The following is a 25,047-nucleotide window of genomic DNA, read 5'->3' on the forward strand; positions in this document are numbered from 1 at the left end:
TCTCACTACTATGAGGCAACTGCTCAGCCAGCCCAGAAGTAAAATAAGAAAAAAATCATGCCACACCCAGAAAATAAGTTACCTGTTGTGTAGAGCAATACTGTTCCAGACTTGCTCTGCCTTCCCAAACCAACTGTACTTTCCTCTGTCCACTCCCTGGCCTCCTCCCAACCCTTACTTGCCGGGTGGAGGTGGAATTGGGTGGCAGATGTTCTCTCTTAATCGTATAGCCTGAACTAACTTGTGACAAACAATCCCTCCCCCAATGCCGTTTTTATTGTAGTGTGCCTGAAATGTGATCTCCAAGAGCGACTTCTCAGCCCATCCCTGCTCCCTGGAACAGCTGATGGCTCCTTGAGAATGGATGACCCCAAAGGAGACTTCAGTACCCTCTACCAGATGGTTTCCCAGTCATCAGCCTCTCGTTACAAGCTCCGGGTGATCAAGTATGGCCCAAGAGAACCTCTCCCGTCCATGCAAATATTTATTCTTATTGGTTCCACAGCTAGGAAGAACAGAGATAAAGGGCATCCCCAAGTGTCAGGCAGCAGGGAGTCAGTTCCAAAGCAGCAACTACAGGTATGGGCATGAAAGAGTAAGGTCAGGCTGCTTAGTATGTGGAGATGAATGAGGAGATTGTGGAAGATGTGCCTCAGTAGGATATTCTGAAGTCTGGATGAGGACTGGAAATCCAGATAGCCTCTGAGAATGCAGAGGAAAAAAAAAAAAAACATCAGCAGAATGATGTTTATCCATTCAGTAAATGTTTATTGAATACCATCGTGACAGAGATCTGACCTTCAAGGAGCAAGTGACGCATAGGATCTACCCCACCTTCCCATTTCTTTAAGTACTAGAATTCCTGTTTCCAGAAGAATCAGTTCCAGGGTGGAATTAGCAATGATGGCAAAGACCACTTTTACTGCTTCCTAGTTCCTATCACGGTACCCAGGTACAGTTATCTGCGTAAGCTTGTCCATGGATTTGTGACCATGGATGCTGCTGGGGAACCTTCTTAAACGCACCTTCTTCTTAAATGTGTCTTCTGTCAGCACCTTGCCATGGAAAAACTAGGCCTGGGATGCACATGTTTAGCATAGTATTGTGTAATGTGGTCGCTGCAGCAGGAATGGGACAGAATGAGCTCAGGAGAGGAAATATCCATCAGAGTCTTGAGGCCTCATGATGGCTGCTCCATTCATTGATTAACAGGCTTTGAGACTCTGCTGTGTACCACATACCCTGATAGGTGCTAGCCATACTAAGGTGAATAATTCACAGGCCCTAACCTAAAGGATTTCACAATAAGGTCTTATACTTAAGCTAAATTTAAGTGGATCTGCGTCGAGGCTCTGGATATCTCTGTGGAGACCTTCACTGCCATTGTCTCTTCCCAGGGCTCTAAAATCCACTGGGGTCTGCGAATCACTGACATATGGACTCCCCTTCATCCTCAGACCCACAAGCTGTTGGCAGCTGGAATGGGATGAGCTGGAAACAAATCAGCAGCATTTCCATGCTTTGTGTCACAGCCTACTGGTGAGTACCCATGTCACCCAGTGAAGAAGAGGAAGAGTGTTAAAGTACCCAACACAGAGAAGCAGCTAATTAATCCTGCCCTGATCCCAAACCTGTCCCAGTCTTCCAGAGGACAGGGAAAAACTGGACATACTCTGAAATGTGGATTAAATATGACTTGCCTTTGTTGGTTTCACACTATAGAGAATAATTCCTGAATTCGCTTATATGACACTAAACTTGAAAATCCCTGATTCTGTACATTTAAATGGCAACAGGGAATTTTCCTTAAGTAACTATATTTTAAACCTTATTTTCTTCCTGTCACTGTGCTGGACATTATGGTTTATTTCAATGAAGAGCACTTAGTCTGTGCCAGACATTGTGCTAAGCCCTAGATATTCAGTCTATTATGATAGACATTATCTATGGTCTCAAGAGACTTTCTAATGAAAGACACAGAATTAAATATGTATATTCTTAATTGTGAGAAGTTTATGAGGGAAAATAAGAGGTTGCTGTTAGAGAGCCTCTCTGTGAAAGTGACAATTAAACTGAGATCTGCCAGATGAATGGGAATTAGCTAGGTGAAGGGTGGCAGGAAGAGCATTCCAGGTGCAGGGAAAGACATGTGCAAAGACTCAAAGGCCGGAAAGACCTGATCCTCAAATCAAGAGTGGAATGACCATTGTGACTGAAACAAAAAGAGCAAGGACCAAGAGAGCCAAAAGGTGAGGAGCCAAACGTGAGCAGGGGTCAAATCATACAAAGATTTGTAGTCCAAAAACGACTTGGGGCTTTACGTACAAAAAGAAATCATTAGAAATGACATCATCTATTTAAGTTTTTAAACAATTAATTGTGCAAAAATTTGGAAATGAACTTTCAGAAGAAAAATGAAAACAAGAAAATGAGGTAGGAGGACACTGCAGTAGTCTAGGCAAGAGATGATTGTGGCTTGGACTTGGATGTTGGAAGTCAAGAGGAGAAAACTAAACCAATTAAAGTATTTTAGAGAAAGAGAGCATGTGAAGGATTGGATGTAGGGGGTGAGAAATAGCGAAGTATCAAATAACTGCCTGGTTTCTGATTTACCATTTCCTGAAATGAAAAAACTAAAAGAGCATATACATGAAACAGTAATACAACACCTAAAAAGCAAAATAAAACAATTGCAAATACAATTCAAGGACGTGTATGACTGCTAAGTGGATATAGAATAACAGTTTGACCCAGTAGGATATGAGAGATCAAGACAGCACAGTAATGTGTCTCTTTCACTATCAGAAGCAGACTTCTTTTTTCCTGTTTCAAAGCCCACACTCCCTTTTAGGTCCACCCACTGAGTTCCTGTTTCCTATCTGAAGAACACCCGTCTCCTGTCTTTGCAGAGCAGAGACAACGGATACCTCCTAACTGTTAAAGCCCAAGAGCTCCATTTACTATACTCTACCCAATTCCTCAGGATCTTGGAGGTCTACTCGGGAGAAATTGCCCTCATGGGGCTTCAGTACATTCTTATAGTACATGATATTTTATTTTATTTATTTATTTTAAATTATTTATTTATTTATTTATTTATGGCTGTGTTGGGTCTTCGTTTCTGTGCGAGGGCTCTCTCTAGTTGCGGCAAGCGGGGGCCACTCTTCATCGCGGTGCGCGGGCCTCTCACTGTCGCGGCCTCTCCTGTTGCGGAGCACAGGCTCCAGACGCTCAGGCTCAGCAATTGTGGCTCACAGGCCTAGTCACTCTGGGGCACGTGGGATCCTCCCAGACCAGGGCTCGAACCCGTGTCCCCTGCTTTGGCAGGCAGACTCTCAACCACTGCGCCACCAGGGAAGCCCAGTACATGATATTTTAAACAGACAGTTGCATTTTAATACACTGCTAGAGGGAGTGTAAATTTTCTGGAAAGTGGTACCCTTCAACACTTCAATTCCACTACTGGGAATATAGCCCAAGAAAACAATGAGAAAAAGGAGCAAAGATATAGGTACCAGCATGTTTATCTCAGTGTTATTTACAATGGTAAGAAACTGGAAACAACTTAAATGTCCTAAATAGAGGAATGGCTAAATTGAAATAGGGGAAAAGTTAGAGGAACAGTAATTCAGCCAAACAATGAACCATAATAGTTTACAGTATGTACTATAAACTATTATGGCTAAATATTATGTAGCCATAATAATTTATGGTAGGGATGGGAAAGAGTATTCTCTTCCATCCTGGCTTATATTATATGAGATCAGAGTCTCTCTGCCTCTGAGCTTGGGGTTTGAGAATCTGTATTTATTTATTTATTCAACAAAAATTTATTGAGCACTACATGCCAGGTACAGCTGTAGGGGCCAAAGAGACCTCTTCTTTATCACTCCTCTCTCATGGAAACTCACAAGTATGTGGTTGACCCATGTCTAATAAGATACTCATTTTCAGTAGCGTTTACTAAGAGCTAGTCACTTAACCAAGTGCTTTTCATACTTTACCTCATTTAATTCTCACAATAACTCTGTGAGATAGATTGTTGTCCCCATTTTTACAGATGGAGAAGACTGAAGTCTAAAGAGATCAAGTGACTTAACAAAGGTCACACAGCCACTGAAGTGACCAAGTCAGAATGTAGTTGAATGTAGTTCTGTTGACTATATATCTCATACTTTTAACTCCTTGGCTAAATTCCTACTCCAGGTGTAGCCAGATAAACACAGATCACAACACTGAGGCTAATTCTTCTCCCTTCACTTAGCACCCCAAGCTTCTGTACATCACTGGACTTGAATTCACTTAAACTAGTACTAGGTACTTGTAGTAGCTCCTTACCCATCTTGTGCTTCTTGTGTTTCACCTCATCCAGATCAAAGACCACTCTCCTTTCCTAGAAAAGGAAGAAGCAAAATCGTGTTTGAATGGCTCTTCCTTCTTGCTTCTCACTTGACATCTCCAAGCAGCAAAAAGCCTGAAAGGTGGTGTGTTATGGAGGGAAGAATTCTTCACAAGCTTCAGCTCATTCATTCAACAACAAATATTTTTGTAGTCCCTACTATGTGACAAGACTTATTTAGCGTTTTAACCTTCCAGATCCTATTTTTACAAGTTTTCAGCACTTCTTTAAGTCCATCCTTGGTTTTATATTCTTTCTTAAACCTCTTTCACACGTTCTTTGAAAATCTGATGTAGTCAGTTCCCCGGGTAAATCTCTTGACTTCTGTTTCTCGTTGTCCTGTTTCCCCTCCAGCTAACTTCTCATTCTAACTTCTGTCTTTCTGTTAATAGAAGCACCACCATTGTCTACTCACCCAGGCTTGTAACCTCAGTCACTTTCAGCCTTCTCTCCCTTTACACTCACTTCATTACTAAGTCATATCAAATTTTTTCTCATAACATAAGTTGTAACTGTCCTTTCCTTCCCATTCCTGCTGCTTGTTCTCACTAAGACTTCTTCAGTAAACTCCTAATTAGCTTCCCTACCTCCAATCTCTCCCTCTTCTAATTTGCCCTGTTCATTAGACCAGATTAATCTTCTTGAAGCATTCCCCTAACTATCACATGTTGTTCACCCAGTGACTTAAGTCTTGCCTGCTCTAACTCCATAGCATCTATTGTACGTATTCTTTTCTCTCTTTCCTTTAATTTATATTTCCCTCATTTTCCCTCCTCCCTTTAATATTGCAATAATCTCTTAACTTGTCTCAATGCTTTTAGTGTTTCCCCTTCCCAATCCATTTTCCAATCTGCCACCAGATTAATATTCTTGAAACACAGCAATGGTCCTGCCACTCTTCAGCTTAAAGCTATTTTGTGGCTTACTATTAATCATACTTAAAGTGTGTATTCCTCAGCCAGGTATTCAAACTCCATTCTTGTCTCCCATTATTCCCCTTCCTGTATCATACAGTCCAACCAAATTAATATACAAACTTTAAATTGCCCTACCTTTGAACTTTTTTTCATGTTGTCCCTTCTCCTATCTCCATCTGTTCAAATTCTGTCTCATTCTGAAGGACCCAGCTCAAATGGTGCTTCTGCAATGAGGCCTTTCTGGATGGCTATATTTATCACTAGACCTTTGTGTGTTCTATTTCTTTTTGGAGACAAACATATTTCAATTAGTTTTTAAATATATGATCCTATGATTTTGGTTAAAGTCTATGATATAAATTTGCCTACCCAGAATCCAGGAAAACGTGGTTGCCTTTTCCTGAAATTTCTACCACTTCCCCATTTTACCAACTAATTCCTCAGCCTTAGTCAAATTTAGGTTTAGAGTAGAAATTCTCCCTTTGTTATCTCTCTTTGTTGGGAGTCAAGGCCAGGCAGTTTTCTACTCTGTTGTGGTAAAGTGTAATTCGTATTGTCTGTGAAAGGCATGGGCTTTGGGCTCGGATGGTCCTAGGTTCCTGACAGCTTCATATTTTCCCAATTGTGTGAAGTCAGGCCATATACTTAACCTCTCTAAGCCTCAGTGTATTTATCTATTTGTAACCCTAACAAATCTAGTGGTCCCATGTGGTTTTGTCTCTATATAAATGGCATGTAAAGAAGCACTACCCAGAGGACAAAAAGTAATTTTAAAATTAACTTATGTGTGCTTTCAAAGAACGCCAAAGAGGAAATAGTTCATTACCCACAATGACATTTTTCAAATTTTCTTCCTCTACTCCTCAATCATATCTAACCTGGAGATGTTCCAAGAGCCTTTCACACACACGCACACCCAAAAACTAAAACTCTGTCTGTATCCCCAGTCCCTGTTCCTCTATCTTCTTCCTCTCTCAGCCATATATATATATATTCTATAGATTGACTTAGCCTCTCTGACATAATCCCCTCCCTCTTAGGTCCTGTCTCTCTCCACCTATTTAAAATATCCAGGAATAGAACCCACACAGCTTCTCCTTTCATGAGTAGAAGTGGAGTGAGAGAGAAGGAAAAAAATGGAGAAGGTGCATGACAAACATATTAGTAACCCTTGTCCCTTTCACATGTAAAACAGATATACCTCACATAAAATATACCTCACGTGGTCTCTAAGATGATTAAGTAATATTACATGTGTAAAGCATGTAGCATATATCTGGCATATGATTTGTACATAATGGCTGGTTAGTAGTTCTACAAATTCCATTTGTTTATTTTTTATGGATTCTAATTCTCTGGAGAAATTCTCCATATTTTCACCTATTTTCGTGAACAAACTAATCATAGTTATTTTAAGGTACTTTGCTAACCTCAGCACTTGGGTCACCTGTGGCCTTGTTTCTATTGTCTCTTTCTTCATTTGGTTTTCAGACATGTGGTCCTGTCTTTTGGTGAACCCGGTAATATTTTGGTGAAAGATACTCATTGTGTCTAAATAAATTGTAGAGGCTCCAGTTGGTGTTGGCCTCTTCTGAGAGGGTTCATCCTGCCCTGCACTAAGCAGATAGAGTGTTGGCAAATCATCCTTTTCCACTCAGGAGCTACGCTGAGTCAAGGTTGGACTGCAGTCCTGCTAAGGCTCAATCTACCCCTGGTTTGCTCCTTGCCCTCTAGGATTTTCCACTGAAAACCTGGTCTATAATGTGTATTCCCTTCCCCCGGACGATCCCAACTCTAACCACTCTTTCCCAAGTCTGCTAAAATGCTCTACTTCTAGAGGCTTTCTCCTTGGGTGTTTTTGTCCTCTGCTCCATGCAGCCCCAGTATTTGGCAAATGTGCTGAGTGAGAAGTTGGCCTGAGCACCCATCTTACCCCTTTCAAGTCTCCACCAAAAAGTTCTGGTAGTTTCTCTGTTCCCTTACAAGTGCCTCAGGAGGTGCAAATCCTAGATTCTCAGCTCCCACCCCCACTCCCTCCAACTCAGAATAAACATATGCCCTCAGGATAAAAGCAATTGCCATACCTCCCTCACCTCTGAATTCTTCCTTCTCCAGAGACTGAGCCACCTCTCACTTTTATTGTCTCAGCACCTTCTCACTGCCTTCAGACAAATGGTTTCTGTATATTTTTCAGCTTTGCTAGTTATTCTAGGCAGGAAAACCAGTCTGCCTCTGGCCATTCCAACCCACTCAAATGTAGAGGTTGATGGTTATTAAACGTTCATTTATTCCCTTTTGCATCCTTTATCTGGCTAGACAGCCTATAATACATTTTTCTGGTTTACCCTCAGTTAGTTGGCTGGTTCCACCATGTTCTCATTTTCAGGTTCCTGGGTTTTCTTACAAGTATGTATAAGCATAGCTTCTGGCAAAAATGGGTGGTTTGCATTTTTATGATCTTATCTAATCTTGGCTCTATTATCACCCTACCCTTATTTTTCCTTTGCCTAATCCCCCTAATTGTTTATTTTATATTTTTTGTTGTTACCTTTTTCTAAACTTGGATAACTACTTTGTGGAATGTGGTAGGGAATTATATATATAATTTTTCCAAGTATTTATTAGACGTATTTATTCATCACCAGGAAAACATCATTTCAATTACCAAATCCTACTACATAGTCCCAGTTATGTAGCTAGTGACTCACTTTTCACATCCTCATTTCTCTTACAAAGTCATGTCTGTCTGAACTAGGAAAAGAAATGAAAATACCACCTAGATCTTTCAGTTTCATACTTAAAATGTCAGAGTTTCTGGAGACACGTTCCAGAGTTTTACGGGCCATGTCTGCCCTAATTGGCCACAGAAGTGACAGGATTCAAGCCAAGATATGCCCAGCAGGAGTCTAAGTACATAGGCAAAGACCTGGTTGGGCTGTAAATGGGTGGGGAAATGGAAATTCCTTGGTTATATTAGGCGAAGAGTCAAGAGCAAGAATCCAAGCTGAGAGTGGGGTGATGGCAGGTCAAGAGCCATTTTTTTTTTTAATAAATTTATTTATTTATTTATGGCTGCGTTGGGTCTTAGTTGCTGCATGCGGGCTTTCTCTACTTGCGGCGAGCGGGGGCTACTCTTCGTTGCGGTGCGCAGGCTTCTCACTGCAGTTGCTTCTCTTGTTGCGGAGCACGGGCTCTAGGTGCGTGGGCTTCAGTAGTTGCAGCATGCAGGCTCAGTAGTTGTGGCTCACAGGCTCTAGAGCACAGGCTCAGTAGTTGTGGAGCACAGGCTTAGTTGCTCTACAGCATGTGGGATCTTCCTGGACCAGGGATTGAACCCGTGTCCCCTGCATTGGCAGGCAGATTCTTAACCACTGCGCCACCAGGGAAGTCCCAGGAGCTATTTTTAAAAAATGATCAGAATGAAGTTAGTGTATACAGCCTCCAGGGGATACAGACAGGGGCTAGAATAGCAGGATAGCACGACATCAGTGGGCTTCTTGTGACCCAGCCTTGTCTGTTTCTCTTGCTTCATCTTTCACCATGCCCCTTCTATCCTCCACTCCAGCCACACTAATAAATTACGAAATGTTCCCCAAAGATGCTAAACTGCTTCACACAGCCACACCCTTTTTCATGCTGAGCCCTTCCCCTTGCCTCTATGAACCTGACAAATTTTTAATTTTTTTCCAGATTCTGCTTAAATACTTTCACTCTGAAGCTTTTCCTGCCCCCCACCATAGCCTGCCCCCACTCATCCTTTTTGACCCTTCCCCACCCATGTACCTATTGCCACATCTATTTTGAACTTCACAGAACTGATCAACAGTAGGAATATGCACCTTAGCTCTCTGATGTGAGAAATGTCACATTATTATATTTTTCTAAATCAAATTTTAAAAATATTAGTCCCCAAGTGCTAGGATGCTGACACACTCAATATCTTTATGAGTGCCTCTTCCCCTCCCTACGGTCATACTCGTAATCCTAGGGGGGCTAACAGTCCAGAAAATGTGGAAAATGGCCCTTTGGTCTTCAATACACCTCCAGTATTGTTGAATAGAAGTGACAAGGGCAGACATCTTTGTCTTGCTCCTAATCTTAGGGGCAAGGCACCCAGTCTTTCACCACTACTTATGATGTTAGCTGTAGGTTTTTTGTAGAGGCCTTTGTTAGGGTGAAGAAGTTCCATTCTGTTGAATGTTTTTATCATGAATTTTATCAAATGCTTTTTCTGCCTCTATTGAGATGATTATGTAGTTTTGTCCATTAGTCTATTAACATGATATATTATTACATTGTTTGATTTTTGGATATGAAGCCAACCTTGTGTTCCTAGAATAAATCCCTCTTGTTATGTATAATCCTTTCTATATATTACTGGATTTGGTTGGCTGGTATGTTGTTGAGGATTTTTGCATCTATATTCATAAGGGATATTTGTCTGTAATTTTCTTGTGATATCTTTTTCTAGTTTCAGTATCAGGGTAATACTAGCCTCACAGATGAGTTGCAAAGTGTTCCTTCATCTTCTGTTTTTTTGGAAGAATTTCTGAAGGATTAATGTTATTTCTTTAAAGGTTTGGTACAATTCACCAGTGAAGCCATCTGGGCCTTGACATTTTTTGTGGAAAATTTTCTGATTGCTAATTCTATATCTTTACTTGTTATAGGTTGTACAAAAAAGTTAATATAGCAGACATGAAATTCCTTTCCTTAGAAAATCCTGCTTGCAAGATTGACCCTTGGCTGGCATCTGGGAAGTTGGATTTAGGGAGTGTTTCCACCATCCCCTAAATAATAAGAGTGGCTTACTGTGCCTAAACTTTGCGAAAGTATATGCTGACATCTGCTTTTCTTCTAGGAGTCTAGAATTTTGGTACGTGCTAGGTACAGGGTGCCTATGTGACCAGCCTCAAAAAAATGTTGGACACTGACTCTCTCATGACTTCTCCTGGTAGGCAACATTTTACACATGTTGTCACAATTCAACACTAGAGGAATTAAGTACATTCTGTGTGACTCCATAGGTAGAGGACTCTTAAAAGCTTGCTCCTTGTTTCCTCTGGACTTCACCCCATGAGATTTTCTCCATGCTGATTTTCCTTTGTATTCTCTGGATGTAATAAGTCATATTTATGAGTATGACTATACGCTAAGTCCTGTGAGTCTTCTTAGTGAATCACTGAACCTGGGAGTGGTCTTGGGGACCCCTGAGACAAATTTATTCAGATTTTCTATTTCTTTTTGAGTCAATCTCAGCAGTTTGTGTCTTTCTAGGAATCTGTCCTTTTCATCTAGGTTATCTAATTTGTTGTCATATAATTGTTTACAATATTCTCTTATAATCCTTTTCATTTCTGTAAGGTCAGTAGTGATGCCACCTCTTTTTTTTTTATTTTAGTAACTTAGATATTTTCTCTTTTTTCCATTGATCAACCTAGCTAACAGGTTTTTTTTTGTTTGTTTTTGTTTTGGTTTGGTTTGTTTTGATCTTTTCAAAGAATCAACTTTGGTTCCATGATTTTCTCTATTATTTTTATATTCTCTATTTCATTTCTTTCTACTCCCGTATTTTTTAATTTCCTTCCTTCTACTTGCTTTAGGTTTGGTTTGGTCTTCTCTTTCTAGTTTCTTAAGGTGGAAGGTTAAGTTATTGATTTGAGATCTTTCTTCTTTTTATTTTAATAGAGGAGCTTTCAGCTATAAATGTCCCTCTAAGCACTGCTTTAGCTGTATTTCATAAGTTTTGGTATGTTGTGTTTTTACTAAAACTCATCTCAAATTATTTTCTAATTTCCCTGGTGATTTCTTCTTCGATCTACTGATTACTTAGGAGTATGTTATTTAATTTTCACATACTTATGAATTTCCCAAATTTCTTTTCATTATTGATTTCTAATTGCATTCCACTGTGGTCAGAGAAGATACTTTGGATGATTTTTTTTTTTTTTAAGTTCTTCAGATACAATCCAGTATCTTTTTTTTTTTTTAATTTTATTTATTTAGTTAGTTTTGGCTGTGTTGGGTCTTCGTTGTGGTATGCGGGCTTCTCATTGAGGTGGCTTCTCTTGGTGCGGAGCTTGGGCTCTAGGCGCGCAAGCTCAGTTAGTTGTGGCACGTGGGCTCAGTAGTTGTGGCTCAGGGGCTCTAGAGCGCAGGCTCAGTAGTTGTGGCACACGGGCTTAGTTGCTCCATGGCATGTGGGATCTACCCAGACCAGGGCTCGAACCCATGTCCCCTGCATTGGCAGGCGGATTCCCAACCACTGCACCACCAGGGAAGCCCTGGATGATTTTAATCTTTTAAAATGTATTGTAGTTTGTTTTATGGCCTATCACATGGCCTATTCTGGAGAATGTTCCATGTTCACTTGAGAAGAATGTATAATCTGCTGTTTGGGGGTTTGAAATCTCTTTTACCATCTTCCCCTGGTCTCCTTTGTGGAAGCCAGTGTGAGAGTAGCAGAGTAGTGGATATTGTAGCTTCTTTTTCTTCCCCTCCTGGGTCCTGCCTTCTGGAGTGAGAGAATAAGCAAATAATGCCAAATTAACAACTTCTTCCTGATGTCCTTCCAGATTCCAAAAACCCCCAGGTATGCATGGCTTTTCTGTAACTAGCTGTGATTTCTCTTCCTAAATACATTATGACAATGAAATGTGTCTCTTCCCACAAGCAATGCAAAATGAGTGCTCTTGCTCTTCCCTACTCTCAGCGACTGCCTCAGGAACACTCCCACTCAGGAGTTGGTCAGCGCTTCTTTAATGGATGGACTTGGTCCCACATCATCATATTGATGGCAAACCAAGGGAGTGCTGGTTTGATGAGATTAGAGCTTTTACCTGATATAATAAACTCCCATCTGCCCTTCTGACAGTGCCATTAAAATTGTCCCTTCTACTCCTGTTTCCCCATATACCCGGAAGTGAGTAACCACATCCTCTTCCTTTTCTTTGAAATCTGTAAAGGATCCATTTGTCTGTAACTAACAGAAAACCAACCCAACTCTACTTTGAGTAATTAAGAGTTTATTTTTCTCATGTAACAAGAAGTGCAGGGACAGACAATTCTGGGGCTGACGCAGTTGATCAACACCATCAAGGACCCAGACTCTTTCCATTTTCTCACTGCAGCATCCACAGCAGGTGTACTTTTCATCCTTATGCCTGCTGCCTCATGGCCACAAGATGGCTGCTGCACCTTAAGACCAAGTCTTGTCCTAGGGAGAAAGAAGGGGTAGGGTGCAGAGGCAAAAAGCCTGCCAGCGTATTACAAAGCTTTTCCAGAAGCCCCACCCAGCAACTTCTGCTGATGTCTCATTATTTAAGTATAGGTCACATATCACCCCACACCAATCACTGAAAGACTGAAAAATGGGTAAAGAGAAGGGAGAGGGCAAGGGAGAGAGGAGCAGTGGCCAGGAAACCAACAGTGGCTGCCACACCTTCCTTCACAGCTTTAGTAGTTAGAAGTGGGGGAGGATGACTTTAATCAGGCTGAGCTTGGAGTATGACATTGCATTCAATTCTGTCCCTGTCACACCTGTTCTAATAAGAATCTATCCCCACTTCCTAAAATCTAAACTTCCTGGCACCTTCTGTAGCAAAGTCCCTAAGCACAACATAAATATAGACACCTTTTCACCTGCCTTCTGGTAAATTCAGCATCCAACTCATGCTCCTTTTTTTAGAATTAGCAAAAACATATTCTAAAGTACTCAGCAGTCATCCATAGTCATTAAGCATTGTTCAATTTGAGGACCCCAAAAGTTAGTCTTCTGGGACATCACCATGCCACTGCCTTTTCTCAGCCTCAGATACCTGGTTTGTCAGTTAATCATTTCCATCACAGGTACAATGCCTGTACAAACAAGTCAACCCATGACCTCGTTCAAGCTTGGGTCCTGGACTTCAAGTAATCACTGTCCAGGAAGAGGTTAGAAATTCAGAGTCAAAATAGGAGCCTTAAAGTTCAATTTCCCTATCTCTCACTTTCTCAGAATGCTCCTGGAAAATGCAGATAAATTAATATCTTTATCAAACTCTAATAAGTACATTTGCCTGTCTTCCTTCCAGAGCCTTCCGTCAACCTCTCTGTAAATCAGCCCAGAAGTTTTAAAGCATTCTGTAAAATCCTTTCAAATCAGCCTCTTCCCAGTCCTATGATAGTTCCCACATCAGGAGTTACTTTTGAGAGACCTCACGTATTTCTGCATACCAGTTCTCTAACAGAATCTTAGCTATTGTCTCAAAGTCAATAGACTCAAATTCTAAAGATCATAATTTTTTGGGGTGCCACATTCAAAGTTTCTTAGTAATCCCAGGGTGTAGTGGTTTTGAATTTGTTTCATAACTCTGAGGTGCAAGAAATGTCATATTGCCATAGTTTTAGCCCCCAGGGACTTGCCACAGTGGCAAGATATTCTATTCTCCATGGAGTCTTGGAAAGGTAACCAACTGCCCCAGTTTGCCCAGGACCGAAGTGTTTTCTGGGACACAGGACTTTCAGTGCTAAAGATGGGCAAACTGAAACAGTTGGTCATCCTAAATCTTGGGCAAACATTAGTTTACAAACCTTCTGCTTACTATATTACAAGCTCTAAGAGGGCAAGGAACATGTCTAATGAATTTCTATATACCCATGCCTAGTGCTTGGGACATAATAGGCATTCAATAAATTCTTAATAAATAAACAAACTAATCTACAAACAAATGCATGAACCAGCATGAAAAAAAGAAGATTAAAATAATGATAATCAAAGCCTGAGCCACACTGGAAGTTACTTGAGCCAAATGAAATGGAGTGCCCTGCAATTTCCTAATATCCCTTCCAGAGAACATCCCTTGCAGGCTTAAAAAGGCCATGTCCATATACCCTGAGAAAACCATAATTCAAAAAGAGTCATGTACCACAATGTTCATTGCAGCTCTATTTACAATAGCCAGGACAAGGAAGCAACCTAAGTGTCCATCAACAGATGGATGGCTAAGGAAGATGTGGCACATATATACAATGGAATATTACTCAACCGTAGAAAGAAATGAAATTGAGTTATTAGTAGTGAGGTGGATGGACCTAGAGACTGTCATACAGAGTGAAGTAAGTCAGAAAGAGAAAAACAAATAATGTATGCTAACACATATATATGGAATCTAAAAAAAATGGTTCTGAAGAACCTAAGGGCAGGACAGGAATAAAGACGCAGATGTAGAGAATGGACTTGAGGACACGGGGAGGGGGAAGGGTAAGCTGGGACAAAGTGAGAGAGTGGCATGGACATATATACACTACCAAATGTAAAATAGATAGCTAGTGGGAAGCAGCCGCATAGCACAGGGAGATCAGCTCAGTGCTTTGTGACCACCTAGAGGGGTGGGATAGGGAGGGTGGAAGGGAGACGCAAGAGGGAGGGGATATGGGGATATATGTATATGTATAGCTGATTCACTTTGTTATAAAGCAGAAACTAACACACCATTGTAAAGCAATTATACTCCAATAAAGATGTTAAAAAAAAAAAAAAAAAGGCCATGTCCTCAGAGCAGGAGCAAATTCTCCCCATGCACACATACACCATGATTTCTATATCATTTATTTCCAATCTGATGGACTTGAGAAGCATCAGGTAGACTTTCCATACATTCTGTATCTGTTCTTCAGGAAGACAGCACATCTCCAGATATAAGCAAAATGTTAAGAAAGCATGAACTTCTGAAGGCACCTACCACCTGCCTGGCTTACCAGACCCCCTCAGAGTTCTGTGCTGTACAAAATGATGACACTGCTTTAAAGTGTCTAGAACGGGGTGAGGGGAGGGCGAGCAAGCAGGCCAGCGACCGACTGGCCGGCAGGGCGGGGTTGCGGAGAATAATGTGATGCAGCCTCGACCACCAGAAGGGGCCCAGCAGGGTTGATGTGTTGTTCTAGAGAAGGAACTGGAAGCAATCAAAGCTTGAGTCGGGAGATGGAAGAAGAAGCTGAGAAGCTAAAGGAGCTGCAGAATGAAGTACAGAAGCAAATGAATATGAGTCCACCTCCAGCAATGCTGGCCCACTGATCATGTCCATTGAGGAGAAGATGGAGGCCGATGCCCATTCCACCTATGTTGGCAAAGTGGACTCTGGTGCAACAGCGGAAGAGCTGGAAGCACACTTTCATGGCTGTGGTTCAGTCAACCACGTTACCATACTCTGTGACAAATTTAGTGGCCATCCCAAAGAGTTTGCATATATAGAGTTCTCAGACAAACAGTCAGTGAGGGCTTCCCTGGCCTTAGATGACTTCCTATTTAGAGGAAGACAAATCAAGGTGATCCCAAAGCGAACCAACAGACCAGGCATCAGCACAGCAGACCAGGGTTTCCCACAAGTCCGATTCCGAGCCCGAACCCCCGACTACAACAGTTCCCCCTCTCAATTCTACAGTGGTTTTAACAGCAGGCCCTGGGGTCACGTCTACAGGGGCTGGGCTAGAGAGACATCATGGTATTCCCCTTACTTAAAAAAAGTGTGTATTAGGAGGAGGGGCGGTGAAAAGAGGAAAGAAGGGGGACAAAAGAATTAAAAAAAAAAAAAGAAAAACAGAAAAAAAGAAGTTTCTAGAACTCCAGCCCCACCCCCACCCCAGCACATTTGCTCTGGGGTATAATTCTAATGCCACAGCAGGTTTTTTCTGCTTCACTGTGTCACTTTCCACTTGTCTTCCACAAGACACTGATAATTCCTCTATCCCCTTAAAATCTTTTTTCTCCTTTTTGCCTTTCCTCCTGTATTATTTTTTCCAACTTTTCATATATGTTAGAGTGGGTAGAGCTAGTGTGCTTTCTTTCATCTTATGTAGCAAGGAGACTGTTATGTACCTGTTATGATGATCACCTCAAGGAAGAGAACACAATTTAAAGATTTAAAGATGATTGTAACAGTCCTGACTCCATGGTTCCTGGAGTTGTGGTTTTCCTTGAAAAACTACCACAGAAAATTGTCTCATTTCCATGCCTGGTTTAAAAGGGTACATGCAGAAAATCTGCTAATATGTCTGCTTGTCTCTTCTTCTTACCCATATGCTAACTTATTTAATCTCCATGGCAGACGACAGTGTCACCCCTCTGTTCTGCAGTACCCTTCACTCAAAGAGTTGCCACCCCCAGAATTTTGACCCTTCTTTTTGTCCTGTGATGGGCTGAGTTGATCTCAAGGGCCCTGTCCCCACCCACCTCCTTGTACCAAAGCTTTCCTCTCCCTGGTCTCTCCTCCTCCTCTCTCTTCCCAGGTGACTTTGACCACCTTCTTTTTAAGCCCTCTCTGGACATTCCAGGGACATTCCCCAATCAGCCCACTCTAACCCCAGTTGTGCAACACAAGCAAAATTTATCACCCTCAAAATGAGACCTGAATTTTCACAGCATCCCACAGAAGTCTCTGTTTTAAGACTCTGTTTTTAAGGATTTCAGTTCTTTTTTTTTTTTTTTTAATAAATTTATTTATTTATTTTTGGCTGTGTTGGGTCTTCGTTTCTGTGCGAGGGCTCTCTCTAGTTGCAGCGAGCGGGGGCCACTCTTCATCACCGTGCGCGGGCCTCTCACTATCGTGGCCTCTCTTGTTGCGGAGTACAGACTCCAGATGCGCAGGCTCAGTAGTTGTGGCTCACGGGCCCAGTTGCTCCGCGGCATGTGGGATCTTCCCAGACCAGGGCTCGAACCCGTGTCCCCTGCATTGGCAGGCGGATTCTCAACCACTGCACCACCAGGGAAGCCCAGGACTTCAGTTCTTGAAACTCCATATTTATCATTGGGTAATATATTAGCCCCCTCTAAGGTGAACACCTACTTCATCTCTGAACTTGTCTCTGCATTGATAACCCTTTGTGTATGTCCCTAATCAGGGAAAAAGAATAGTACCTTGGGGCACTGGTGATTCAGGCAGAAAGTCCCTCCCTCCCCAGGGCCAGGGTGAAATGGCTCAGCCCTCCCTGACACCCCCAGAGGAACCTGGGGAAGCCTCATTTGGGACTAATCCTCCAAACACGCCAACGACTGAAGATGAACCAGCGTTTATGTATGTCTTTGTTTCAGAAAAGAGAATGGCTGCTATTGGCCAAAGGGGAGCCCCTGAGCCAAGGACATAGCCTGAGAGAGCCCGCCAGCACCTTCTACGTGATCCTGCCGTCTCGCTCTCCCAGTCTGCTGGTGAAGGCAGTGGCCACTCGGGAACTGATGCTACCCAGCCCTTTCCCCCTGCTACCTGAGGACATGCCTGATGACAGCCGTAAGACTGTGGAGGCAAGTGAGCCCAGATCTCATGGAATAGATAGAGGGGAGAAAAGATAATGGAGTTCAAGAAAGGGATGAGGGAAAGGAGCGAGCCCCTGAAGGAAAGTACAGGGGAGCAGAGGCAGAAGTGGTTCCAAGGGTGTGGTAAGAGGAGCAGAGAAGAAAGCAAGGAACTGAGGCCAGACAGAAGGAAGTAAGCAAGCATCAGCATGATGGTGTATTCTCATGGGTCTTTCTCTGCAATATGTGTATGCATGTGTGTGTACCTGTGTTTGTGTGCATCTATTTCTGAGAAAAAGAGGAAAAGGCAGCCAATGTAGGCACCGAGAATAGGAAAAGCTTTAAAATAAGACTCTGATGCAAAGGAGGGAACAGCACTGAAGGACATTTTCTCCTCTCCCTCCTCTCATCTTGGATCTGGATTCTGGGTTTCCTCTGCCAGCCTCCCCAGGCTGAGGCGGGGTGGGGGTGGGGCTCTGGGTACAGAGAACTGGAACCACATCGTTGCTGCTAGGTTGCTGGCTTCCGTGCAGAGAGGACAGAGCCTGGGATTGTACTCTTGGCTTGGCAGCCACGGGGATGCAAAGAGAGGTGGGCACAAGTGGCCATGGCTCACTCAGTGTCTCACTTCAGGGCCAGTGGTTCCTGGCACAGGATGTTGTGGCCGGAAAACCTGACTGCTCAGGAATGCTCTGCCGGCATGTCCTCTGGTTATACTCACCTCAAAGGCCGCCGAGAACTCAGTGTACTTGCTTTGCAGACTGAGCACCCTGGCCGGGACACACCCTCCCTTACAGCTTCGCACACCGGATCCCTTGTAACCTTCATGGTGCTCTGGCCCCTCAGAATCCTGTGACATTGTTCTCAGGGCCAGAGTGTTCAGTGTCCCTAACCACTCAGTTGCTGCTACTTCTTGTACCCTTGCCTGACACTTACCTCACAAGCACTCAGACGTGGGGCAGAACACCCAGCAGGACACGCATCTATTTCACACCCTTCAGTGAAGCCCTGGGTCATCATACCTCCTCCAGCTTCTCACACTCAGGTCTCTGCCTGACATCTTGGGTTCTATGACCTCAAGTCCCCCAGGTGAGGCTCCTCCCCTCTCTTCCTCAGAGCATGCTGGATGACCTGGAGCTAGAACCCACCTACAACCCCTTGCAGGTTTGGAGCCACCTGTACTCACACCTGAGCAGCACCTTTGCCAAGCCTCAGGGCCGGCTCCACCCAAGGTGGGAGAGCCGGGCTCTGAGAAAGGTACTTCCCTCCCTCCCCTTTATGCCCAGAATCCCAGAGAGTCCTCTTCCCCTGTCCCCAACTCCCCCCGATCCAAGGGAGTATCCACCCTGGATCTCCTCTGGCAGAAAGAGGGCCTACAGGGGAGGAAGAAAAAGAGCAGCCTTTTGCCCTAGACAAAGAAAATTACAACCCCTACCCGGTAAGGGGGCTTTTTTTTGCTTGGGCATTTACATATAATGTTTAGGTATCTTAATTGCAGTGTTTGTGATAAATCATTAGTCATTTAACAGACCATTGTCCGACTAAGCAAACTGGCTGCACTGGAACTACAACCACAAGCCTCTGTTGAAAGAAAAGGCTTAAGGGAAGGTGGAAAAAGAAATGCCCAAGGGAAGGGAAATTAGCATTTGCTGAGCAGCAGTCATTTGCCAGGTTCTGTGACATGTGCTCTCACATATATTTTTCTCATTTAATCCTCACAGCATCCCCGCAAGGTAAGTGTTACGCTTATTTTACAGATGAGTAAAGGGAGGCTGACAAATGTTAGTAGCTTAGAGACAGGGCTCCAGTGACAAGGGTTGAGAGGAAGAGTAATTGAAGGGGGGATTTATTTTTTTAATTTATTTTTTTAAGATTTATTTTATTATTTATTTTTGGCTGTGTTGGGTCTTAGTTGCGGCATGCGGGATCTTCACTGAGGCACGTGGGATCTTTCATTGTGGCGGGCTGGCTTCTCTCTAGTTGTGGCGTGTGGGTTTTCTCTCTCTAGTTGTGGCGTGTGGGCTCCGGAGAATGTGGGCTCTGTAGTTTGCAGCACACAGGCTCTCTGGTTGAGGCGTGCGAGCTCAGTAATTGTGGCACGCGGGCTTAGTTGCCCTGCGGCATGTGGGATCTTAGTTCCCTGACCACGGATTGAACCCGTGTCCCCTGCATTGTAAGGCGAATTCTTTACCGCTGGACCACCAGGGAAGTCCCAGGGGGTATTTATTTTTATGAAATCCATGTTCTATAGTATTTGGGCTTCCTTTTGTGCCCTTATTAATCTTTTCCTTGTTTCTCAATAACAGAGCCTATAGGAAAACCCCCACTTTGTCTTAGCTGAAGTTACAAGAGAAAGATGTTTTCAAACTACAGTCAGTCTAGAGGTGGGAACAGAACCGACCACAAGTTAGCTGGTGGACGAGCAAACAGAGGAGGACACTTAGCCAGGAGACAGGCACTGTGGAGGCTGGAGCCTAGGGGACTCCACTGCCCTGGGCCTTGAGGCTGTCACTCACAGGACACATGAAGGAGTTAGGACAGAAGGCCCAGCAGGGAATGGGACAGAAGATTGGGAACCGTCTGGTCTTCACAGAAAGCTCTTCTTGCTTTCTTTGCAGGCCGGGCCACTGCAAATAAATCGAGTTCGAGCCACAGTGGCCCCTTTGCCTATGACTCCAGCCCCTGGCAGAGCCCCCAAGATGCCAGCACCCAGCAAAGCTTCCTCGGATGTCTTCTTCCAGCCTTCCATGGAGGAGGAGGAGGAGATGGAGGAGGAGGCAGACGAGGAGTATCCCTCAGGGCCCTAAGTCACCAGCACCATAGCCCAGCTGCCCTGTGCAAGCACATCCATGCCAAGGCTCACACAATGGCTTTCTGTGGACAGACTTGCCTCCTATCCACCTGAGCCTCTGTGAGCTCCAGGTGGCTGGGAAACAGAGCCTTACCCTCCTCTGTCCTCAGTGCTGCCAACTGCCCCACTCTTCAGGCTGGGAAGAGACACACCGACCCTTTCCCTTCTGCAAGCAGGGACTCATTTTTCTTTTGGATCATTTGATACTGTTAACACAAATGAAGATTAAATAACCAGTAAGTCTCCACCACTGTTAGGAGCATTCCCAGGCCCGATTTTCTCCTTGTAGCTCTGTGTAAGTAGGTGGATGAAGTCAGGTCACCATCAGGAAACTGAACCTCAGGAGACAAGGATGAGGTTTTCAGAGCTCATGAAAAACAAGCAGGATTGAAATCGAAACCGCATTCCAAAGCCCGTGCCCCTCCCACTACACCCACCACACTGCAATTCCCTTCAGCCTCCAAACAGATAAGTGGTTGATGCTTGGTACCTACATGCCAAGTGTGCACACGTGCGTGCGTGTGTGCATGTGTGCGTGTGTGTGTGTGCCTCGCTGTGTGAGACAAGGGGGAGGGAAGGCATCCTAGAGCTGAGAACAGGGGAGAGGATGGTGTGAAAAAGACCTATTCCCTTCCTATTCCCCTCTCCTCATACCTGCCCATCAGCTTTCTCCATCCACAGAATAATAACTACCATTTATACAATGCTTACTCTGCACTTCAAATCGTATTATGTACTTGAGAAATTTAACTCCTTTCATAAAAACCCTGTGAGGTTGTACGTGTAATTAAGCTTTCCCATTTTGCACAGGGGCAGTGGGGGAAACTGAGGGTTACAGATGTTACACACAGGGTCACAGAGATAGGGTCAAGCCCAGGTGGGCCTGACTGGACCACCCAGGCTCTGAACGACCGCACTGCTTGACCCCCCTGCCTGAGGCCCTTTCCTCCTTCAGCGGCCCCCAACACCTTCCTGGTTCTCCTCCTGATCCCCTCCACATCTACCCAGCACATCCTGCCACTCTGTCCCCTCTGTGACTATTCACACACATAGACCTCTTAAACCCAAACTGACTTTAATGAGGATAAAACTTTAAAAAAATATCTCTCTCTGGCAAAGAACAATGCAGGGGGAAGGATCAAGACACAGCCCAGTGTCTCCCTATAGCCTCCATACAGGCCCCTCAAACTGTACCTACTCTGACCAAACACCCCTTTCTATAGTACTGCTCCAGCAGCTATCCCTTCCTTTGGTGGGGATGACTTAGAGGTGCTGGCCTCCCCCAGATCCAATCCCTGAGCCCCTGCCAACTGTCCCACTTCCATGACTTCTTGGGACAGATCATCCTCCCCTTGACTCCCCTTGTACCCTGGTCTCTACACACAGACCCCTCTGGTTCCTGCTGGTTCTAACAGGTTTCTTTGATCCCCAGTGCCACCTCCCCATGGTCCTCCTATCAGCAACCCCAGCCTTGCCCTTCTTCTCATGTGGAGCCCTCTGACTTGGCCCCAGTCCTGTCAGTCCCTGATCCAGAGAGCCCACAGTCCCAGCTACCTGAGGTCCCACTCTTCTGGACCTGGCTGTACAGGGCAGTGTCTGAGCTATGGCCTTTGCTGCCACTGCCAGCTGCAGCACCGGGTTCAGAGAAGGCCAGGCCCTGGGGCTTGGGAGCTGGGAAGGGCTTTGTGCTCCGTGGGGGTGGCACGGCGTAGTCATCAGTAGCAGGGTTGTAGGGGAGCTCATAGCCCTCCTCCTTCACCCGAGCCTGGCACCACCAGGCATCCCTGGGCTCCTGGGGCAGATCATAAAGGCCCCGGAGAGCAGCTGGGGCCAGGCCCTCAGGTTCATCATAGATGGGGTCTTCTTTGGGGTCTGTCAACTTGGCCTTTATCAGCTGCTGCTGCACATGCTCACACAAGTCCCAATAGAGAGGTTTCTTTAACTGTAACCCCTCCCCTGCCTGAGCAGGGGTGCTGTCCAGGGGGTCTGAGTATACGGAATCTTGGGAAGGGCCTGGAAGAATGCGCAGGGAGTCTAAGGGTTCAGCATACAGGGCTGGAGGGCTGCCTGCGAGCTCCTGGGGGCCCCGGGGGGGAGCCAACTTCCCTTCTGCCACTTCTCCTTCATGGGAATCAGCTCTGAGAACATCCTGCGCCTGGCTGGCCTTTCCCTGGGCCTTCTGTCGGTGGATAGCAGTCTCAACTGCCTGAAAGATGTCATTTCCCTGTGCCGTCTGGAAGGTGAAGGTTCCAGGGCCAGAGGGGCAGCGGCGGCCAGCCTCAAAAGAGAACATGACCTGAAGAGGGTGTGGAGGGAAACACATAATCAGGAGCCATCAGAGGAGGTGAGTCACAGGGCTGGAACTAGTTAGGGGACCTACAAAGAAGAGACCACCTGGGAAGGGAGGTGGGGTCATGGGCTAGGCAAGAAAGGGTTATCCAAAGGGCAGAGTTTCCCACCTCCGGGTCCTGCCCCACCCCTCCCACAGCTGCCCAACCCAGGGAGCCAGTCCTTCCTAACAGCACCGCACCTTGTCTCGGCCATAGCGACGCAACAGAGTGTAAGGCCAGGAAAGGAGTGGCTCCTGTATCTGACTCTGGGCCCCCACGCCCAGGAGAGTCAGCCTCTCACCCTCCACTCTCAGCATATAGGAGCCATGCAGGCCACAACGCTCAGCGGCTTCAGTCCTTTGCACGGTTACCCAGAACTGGGATCCTGGAAGGAATACACAGTTAGACTAGCACCTGGCCAGGACTGGGGTGGGGGGAGCGAGCAGGTTGTCCAAGCACACACTTGAAAGCCAGCTCTCAGGAGCATTCTACTTCCCCTTGTAGGACACCCTTTCTTTCCACGCCATCCCTGCTGGGGCTTTTCACGCATCTACCTTCCCAGGCGGGGCTATACAGTGAATTCTCCAGCATCTCCAGGGCAGAAAGCTTGGGTGGGTTCTCGGCAGGTGCCAGGGCCCAGCTGCCTTTCTGGGGTAAAGAGAAAGAGTATGAAGCAGACTGTAATTCCCTCACCGCGGTTCCCAGGGTCTGAGCCAGCCCAGTTCCTCTGCCGCTGTAACTGCTCCCACCCCGCATGGACTCTTGGGCCCAGTGCAGCTCGCCCCAGCCCCTCACCGGCAGCCCCGGCCCCCTCACCGGAAAGGCGTTTCGGCACAGCGTTTGCACCCAGGCGGCGCTGGACGGCGCGTCGGCCGCCAGCAGGTGGGAACGCTGTGGGGTGTCCAGGCGGAAAGCTGCGACGCCAGGCTCAGGGGGGCTCTCCACGGCCACGGGGGCCACGCTCACACACTCAGCCAGACGTATCACCTTGCAGTCCAGGCGGCGCGAGCTCCCTCGGCCCCCTCCAGAGCTCGACCCCTTGTGGTCAAAGAACTCGAGCCGCGCGACACCGTGGGGGCTGGCCGGGTAGAGCACCGCCCAGGTCTTCCTCCACCTCTGGGGAAAGAGCGGAGAGACACTGGGGAGGGAGCGGGCAAACACCGGCGGCCCGGGCCCCGACGGGGAGGGAAGGACCTGCGCGGGCCGATTTCAGGTCTGAGGCTTCCCGACGGCAGGCGAAGTTTCCCAAGGAGGATGCCGCTCCGTCTCCCCCAGGGCCAGAGAGGCGAACCCGGAGGCCGGCAGACGCTTCTTCGGAGTGTATGCAAAGCAATTTAGCCGGAAATTCACAAGGCTCTCCGGCTCCGGGCGCCACGCTCCAACCCGCTGCCGGTCCCCTCCCTCCATCTAGGCTCAGCTGCCCACCCCTAGCTCTGATGGGGTTCGGCAACCCCTACCCACACTACCTTGGTACCGAAACGCTGGCTCTGCAAAAACAGCGGCCCTTCCATCACGGCCCCGTCCATGGCCCCCGGCGGTCCCTTCCGCCCTTCCTGGCCCCGTGGGCCGGAGGCGGGGCGAGGCGGGGAGGAGGGCGGGGCGGGGCTCGCGCGGGAGGCGTTCCCGCCCCCCCAAACTCCCTGGACCTCGAAAGGGGAGGAAGGAGACAAGCTAGAAGGAAGGGGAAGGGGTACCCAGATAAGCTGCCTGGTGCACCACCTCCGGCCCCTACCCCCAACCCTGGGTCGCGCACAAGTGGCTCCACCGAAGGAAACCTCGTGGTTTCGGTCAGAGGACTCCGGCGCCTAGGCTTGGGGGCTGCGTACGACGTCAGATGCTCAACGTGACATCAGAGTGAAGGCCGTGACATCATCTCGGAAATGCTGACGGGCACCCTGGGGCACTGGGGGGGAACATACGTGCCCTCGCGGCTTCAGTTCCCCAGACCCGCCCCGCCCCCTGCTCGGCCGGAGTTGGGCTGTTTAAGATCCGCGGAGCAGGGGACGTGGGGGAAGGGCTAGGGACTGAAGACTTTCCGGAGCTCGGAGCCGAGTCACTGCACGGGACGCAACCCGGGACGGTCTGCGGCCCCGTGGCCTCTTCTGTGTCCAGCTCTCTGGCCGCAGCTACCCTGCACCCAACCCGCGGGAAAAGAAAGTTTTATTAAGCAGGCTGGGAGGCGGAGAGGGGGGCGGGAGAGAGGTGGAGCGGTGACTGCGGCCTGCTCCAAAGAGGAGGGGAGGAGAAGAGGAGGGAACTGGCCTGGGAGGGATGGTGGGAGAAGG

General features: G+C 46.2%; 2 protein-coding genes and 1 pseudogene across 3 annotated transcripts in view; 2 read left to right on the plus strand and 1 right to left on the minus strand.

Moving 5' to 3' along the window:
- Nucleotides 1–21,193, plus strand: part of M1AP (meiosis 1 associated protein) — an 89,916-nt gene extending 68,723 nt beyond the window's left edge. The window contains exons 6-11 of the mRNA XM_059942725.1: nt 284–446; nt 1,398–1,539; nt 17,384–17,590; nt 18,698–18,838; nt 19,303–19,314; nt 20,200–21,193. Coding sequence (XP_059798708.1) covers nt 284–446; nt 1,398–1,539; nt 17,384–17,590; nt 18,698–18,838; nt 19,303–19,314; nt 20,200–20,388 — 854 coding nt within the window. The 3' untranslated portion in view covers nt 20,389–21,193. The remainder of the gene's footprint in view (nt 1–283; nt 447–1,397; nt 1,540–17,383; nt 17,591–18,697; nt 18,839–19,302; nt 19,315–20,199) is intronic.
- LOC132377266 (polyadenylate-binding protein 2-like) lies at nt 15,252–16,467 on the plus strand (annotated as a pseudogene).
- Nucleotides 19,788–24,537, minus strand: DOK1 (docking protein 1). 2 transcript variants are annotated; one of them, XM_059942723.1, is made up of 5 exons: nt 24,229–24,537; nt 23,579–23,878; nt 23,317–23,410; nt 22,963–23,147; nt 19,788–22,728 (listed from the first exon to the last, which is right to left on the minus strand). In XM_059942723.1, the coding sequence occupies exons 1-5, from the start codon at nt 24,286–24,288 to the stop codon at nt 21,916–21,918; spliced, it is 1,452 nt and encodes a 483-aa protein (XP_059798706.1). In that variant the 5' UTR covers nt 24,289–24,537; the 3' UTR covers nt 19,788–21,915. The 2 variants fall into 2 exon arrangements, with proteins under 2 accessions (XP_059798706.1, XP_059798707.1); XM_059942724.1 differs by lacking the exon at nt 24,229–24,537 and having other exon boundaries at nt 23,317–23,406; nt 23,579–23,646.
- Nucleotides 24,538–25,047: the final 510 nt, after the last annotated feature.

Source organism: Balaenoptera ricei, chromosome 13 (genome assembly GCF_028023285.1).
Source record: "Balaenoptera ricei isolate mBalRic1 chromosome 13, mBalRic1.hap2, whole genome shotgun sequence".
Lineage (NCBI taxonomy): Eukaryota > Metazoa > Chordata > Mammalia > Artiodactyla > Balaenopteridae > Balaenoptera > Balaenoptera ricei.

What these genes read in the sequence shown, in the direction of transcription:
- DOK1 (XM_059942723.1), bottom strand. Translation starts at nt 24,288, where the DNA reads ATGGACGGGGCCGTGATGGAAGGGCCGCTGTTTTTGCAGAGCCAGCGT. An exon ending in GCCAGCGTTTCGGTACCAAG is followed by an intron (nt 23,879 to 24,228) that starts GTAGTGTGGGTA and finishes CTCTTTCCCCAG; the next exon opens with AGGTGGAGGAAGACCTGGGC. An exon ending in TGTGCCGAAACGCCTTTCCG is followed by an intron (nt 23,411 to 23,578) that starts GTGAGGGGGCCG and finishes TCTTTACCCCAG; the next exon opens with AAAGGCAGCTGGGCCCTGGC.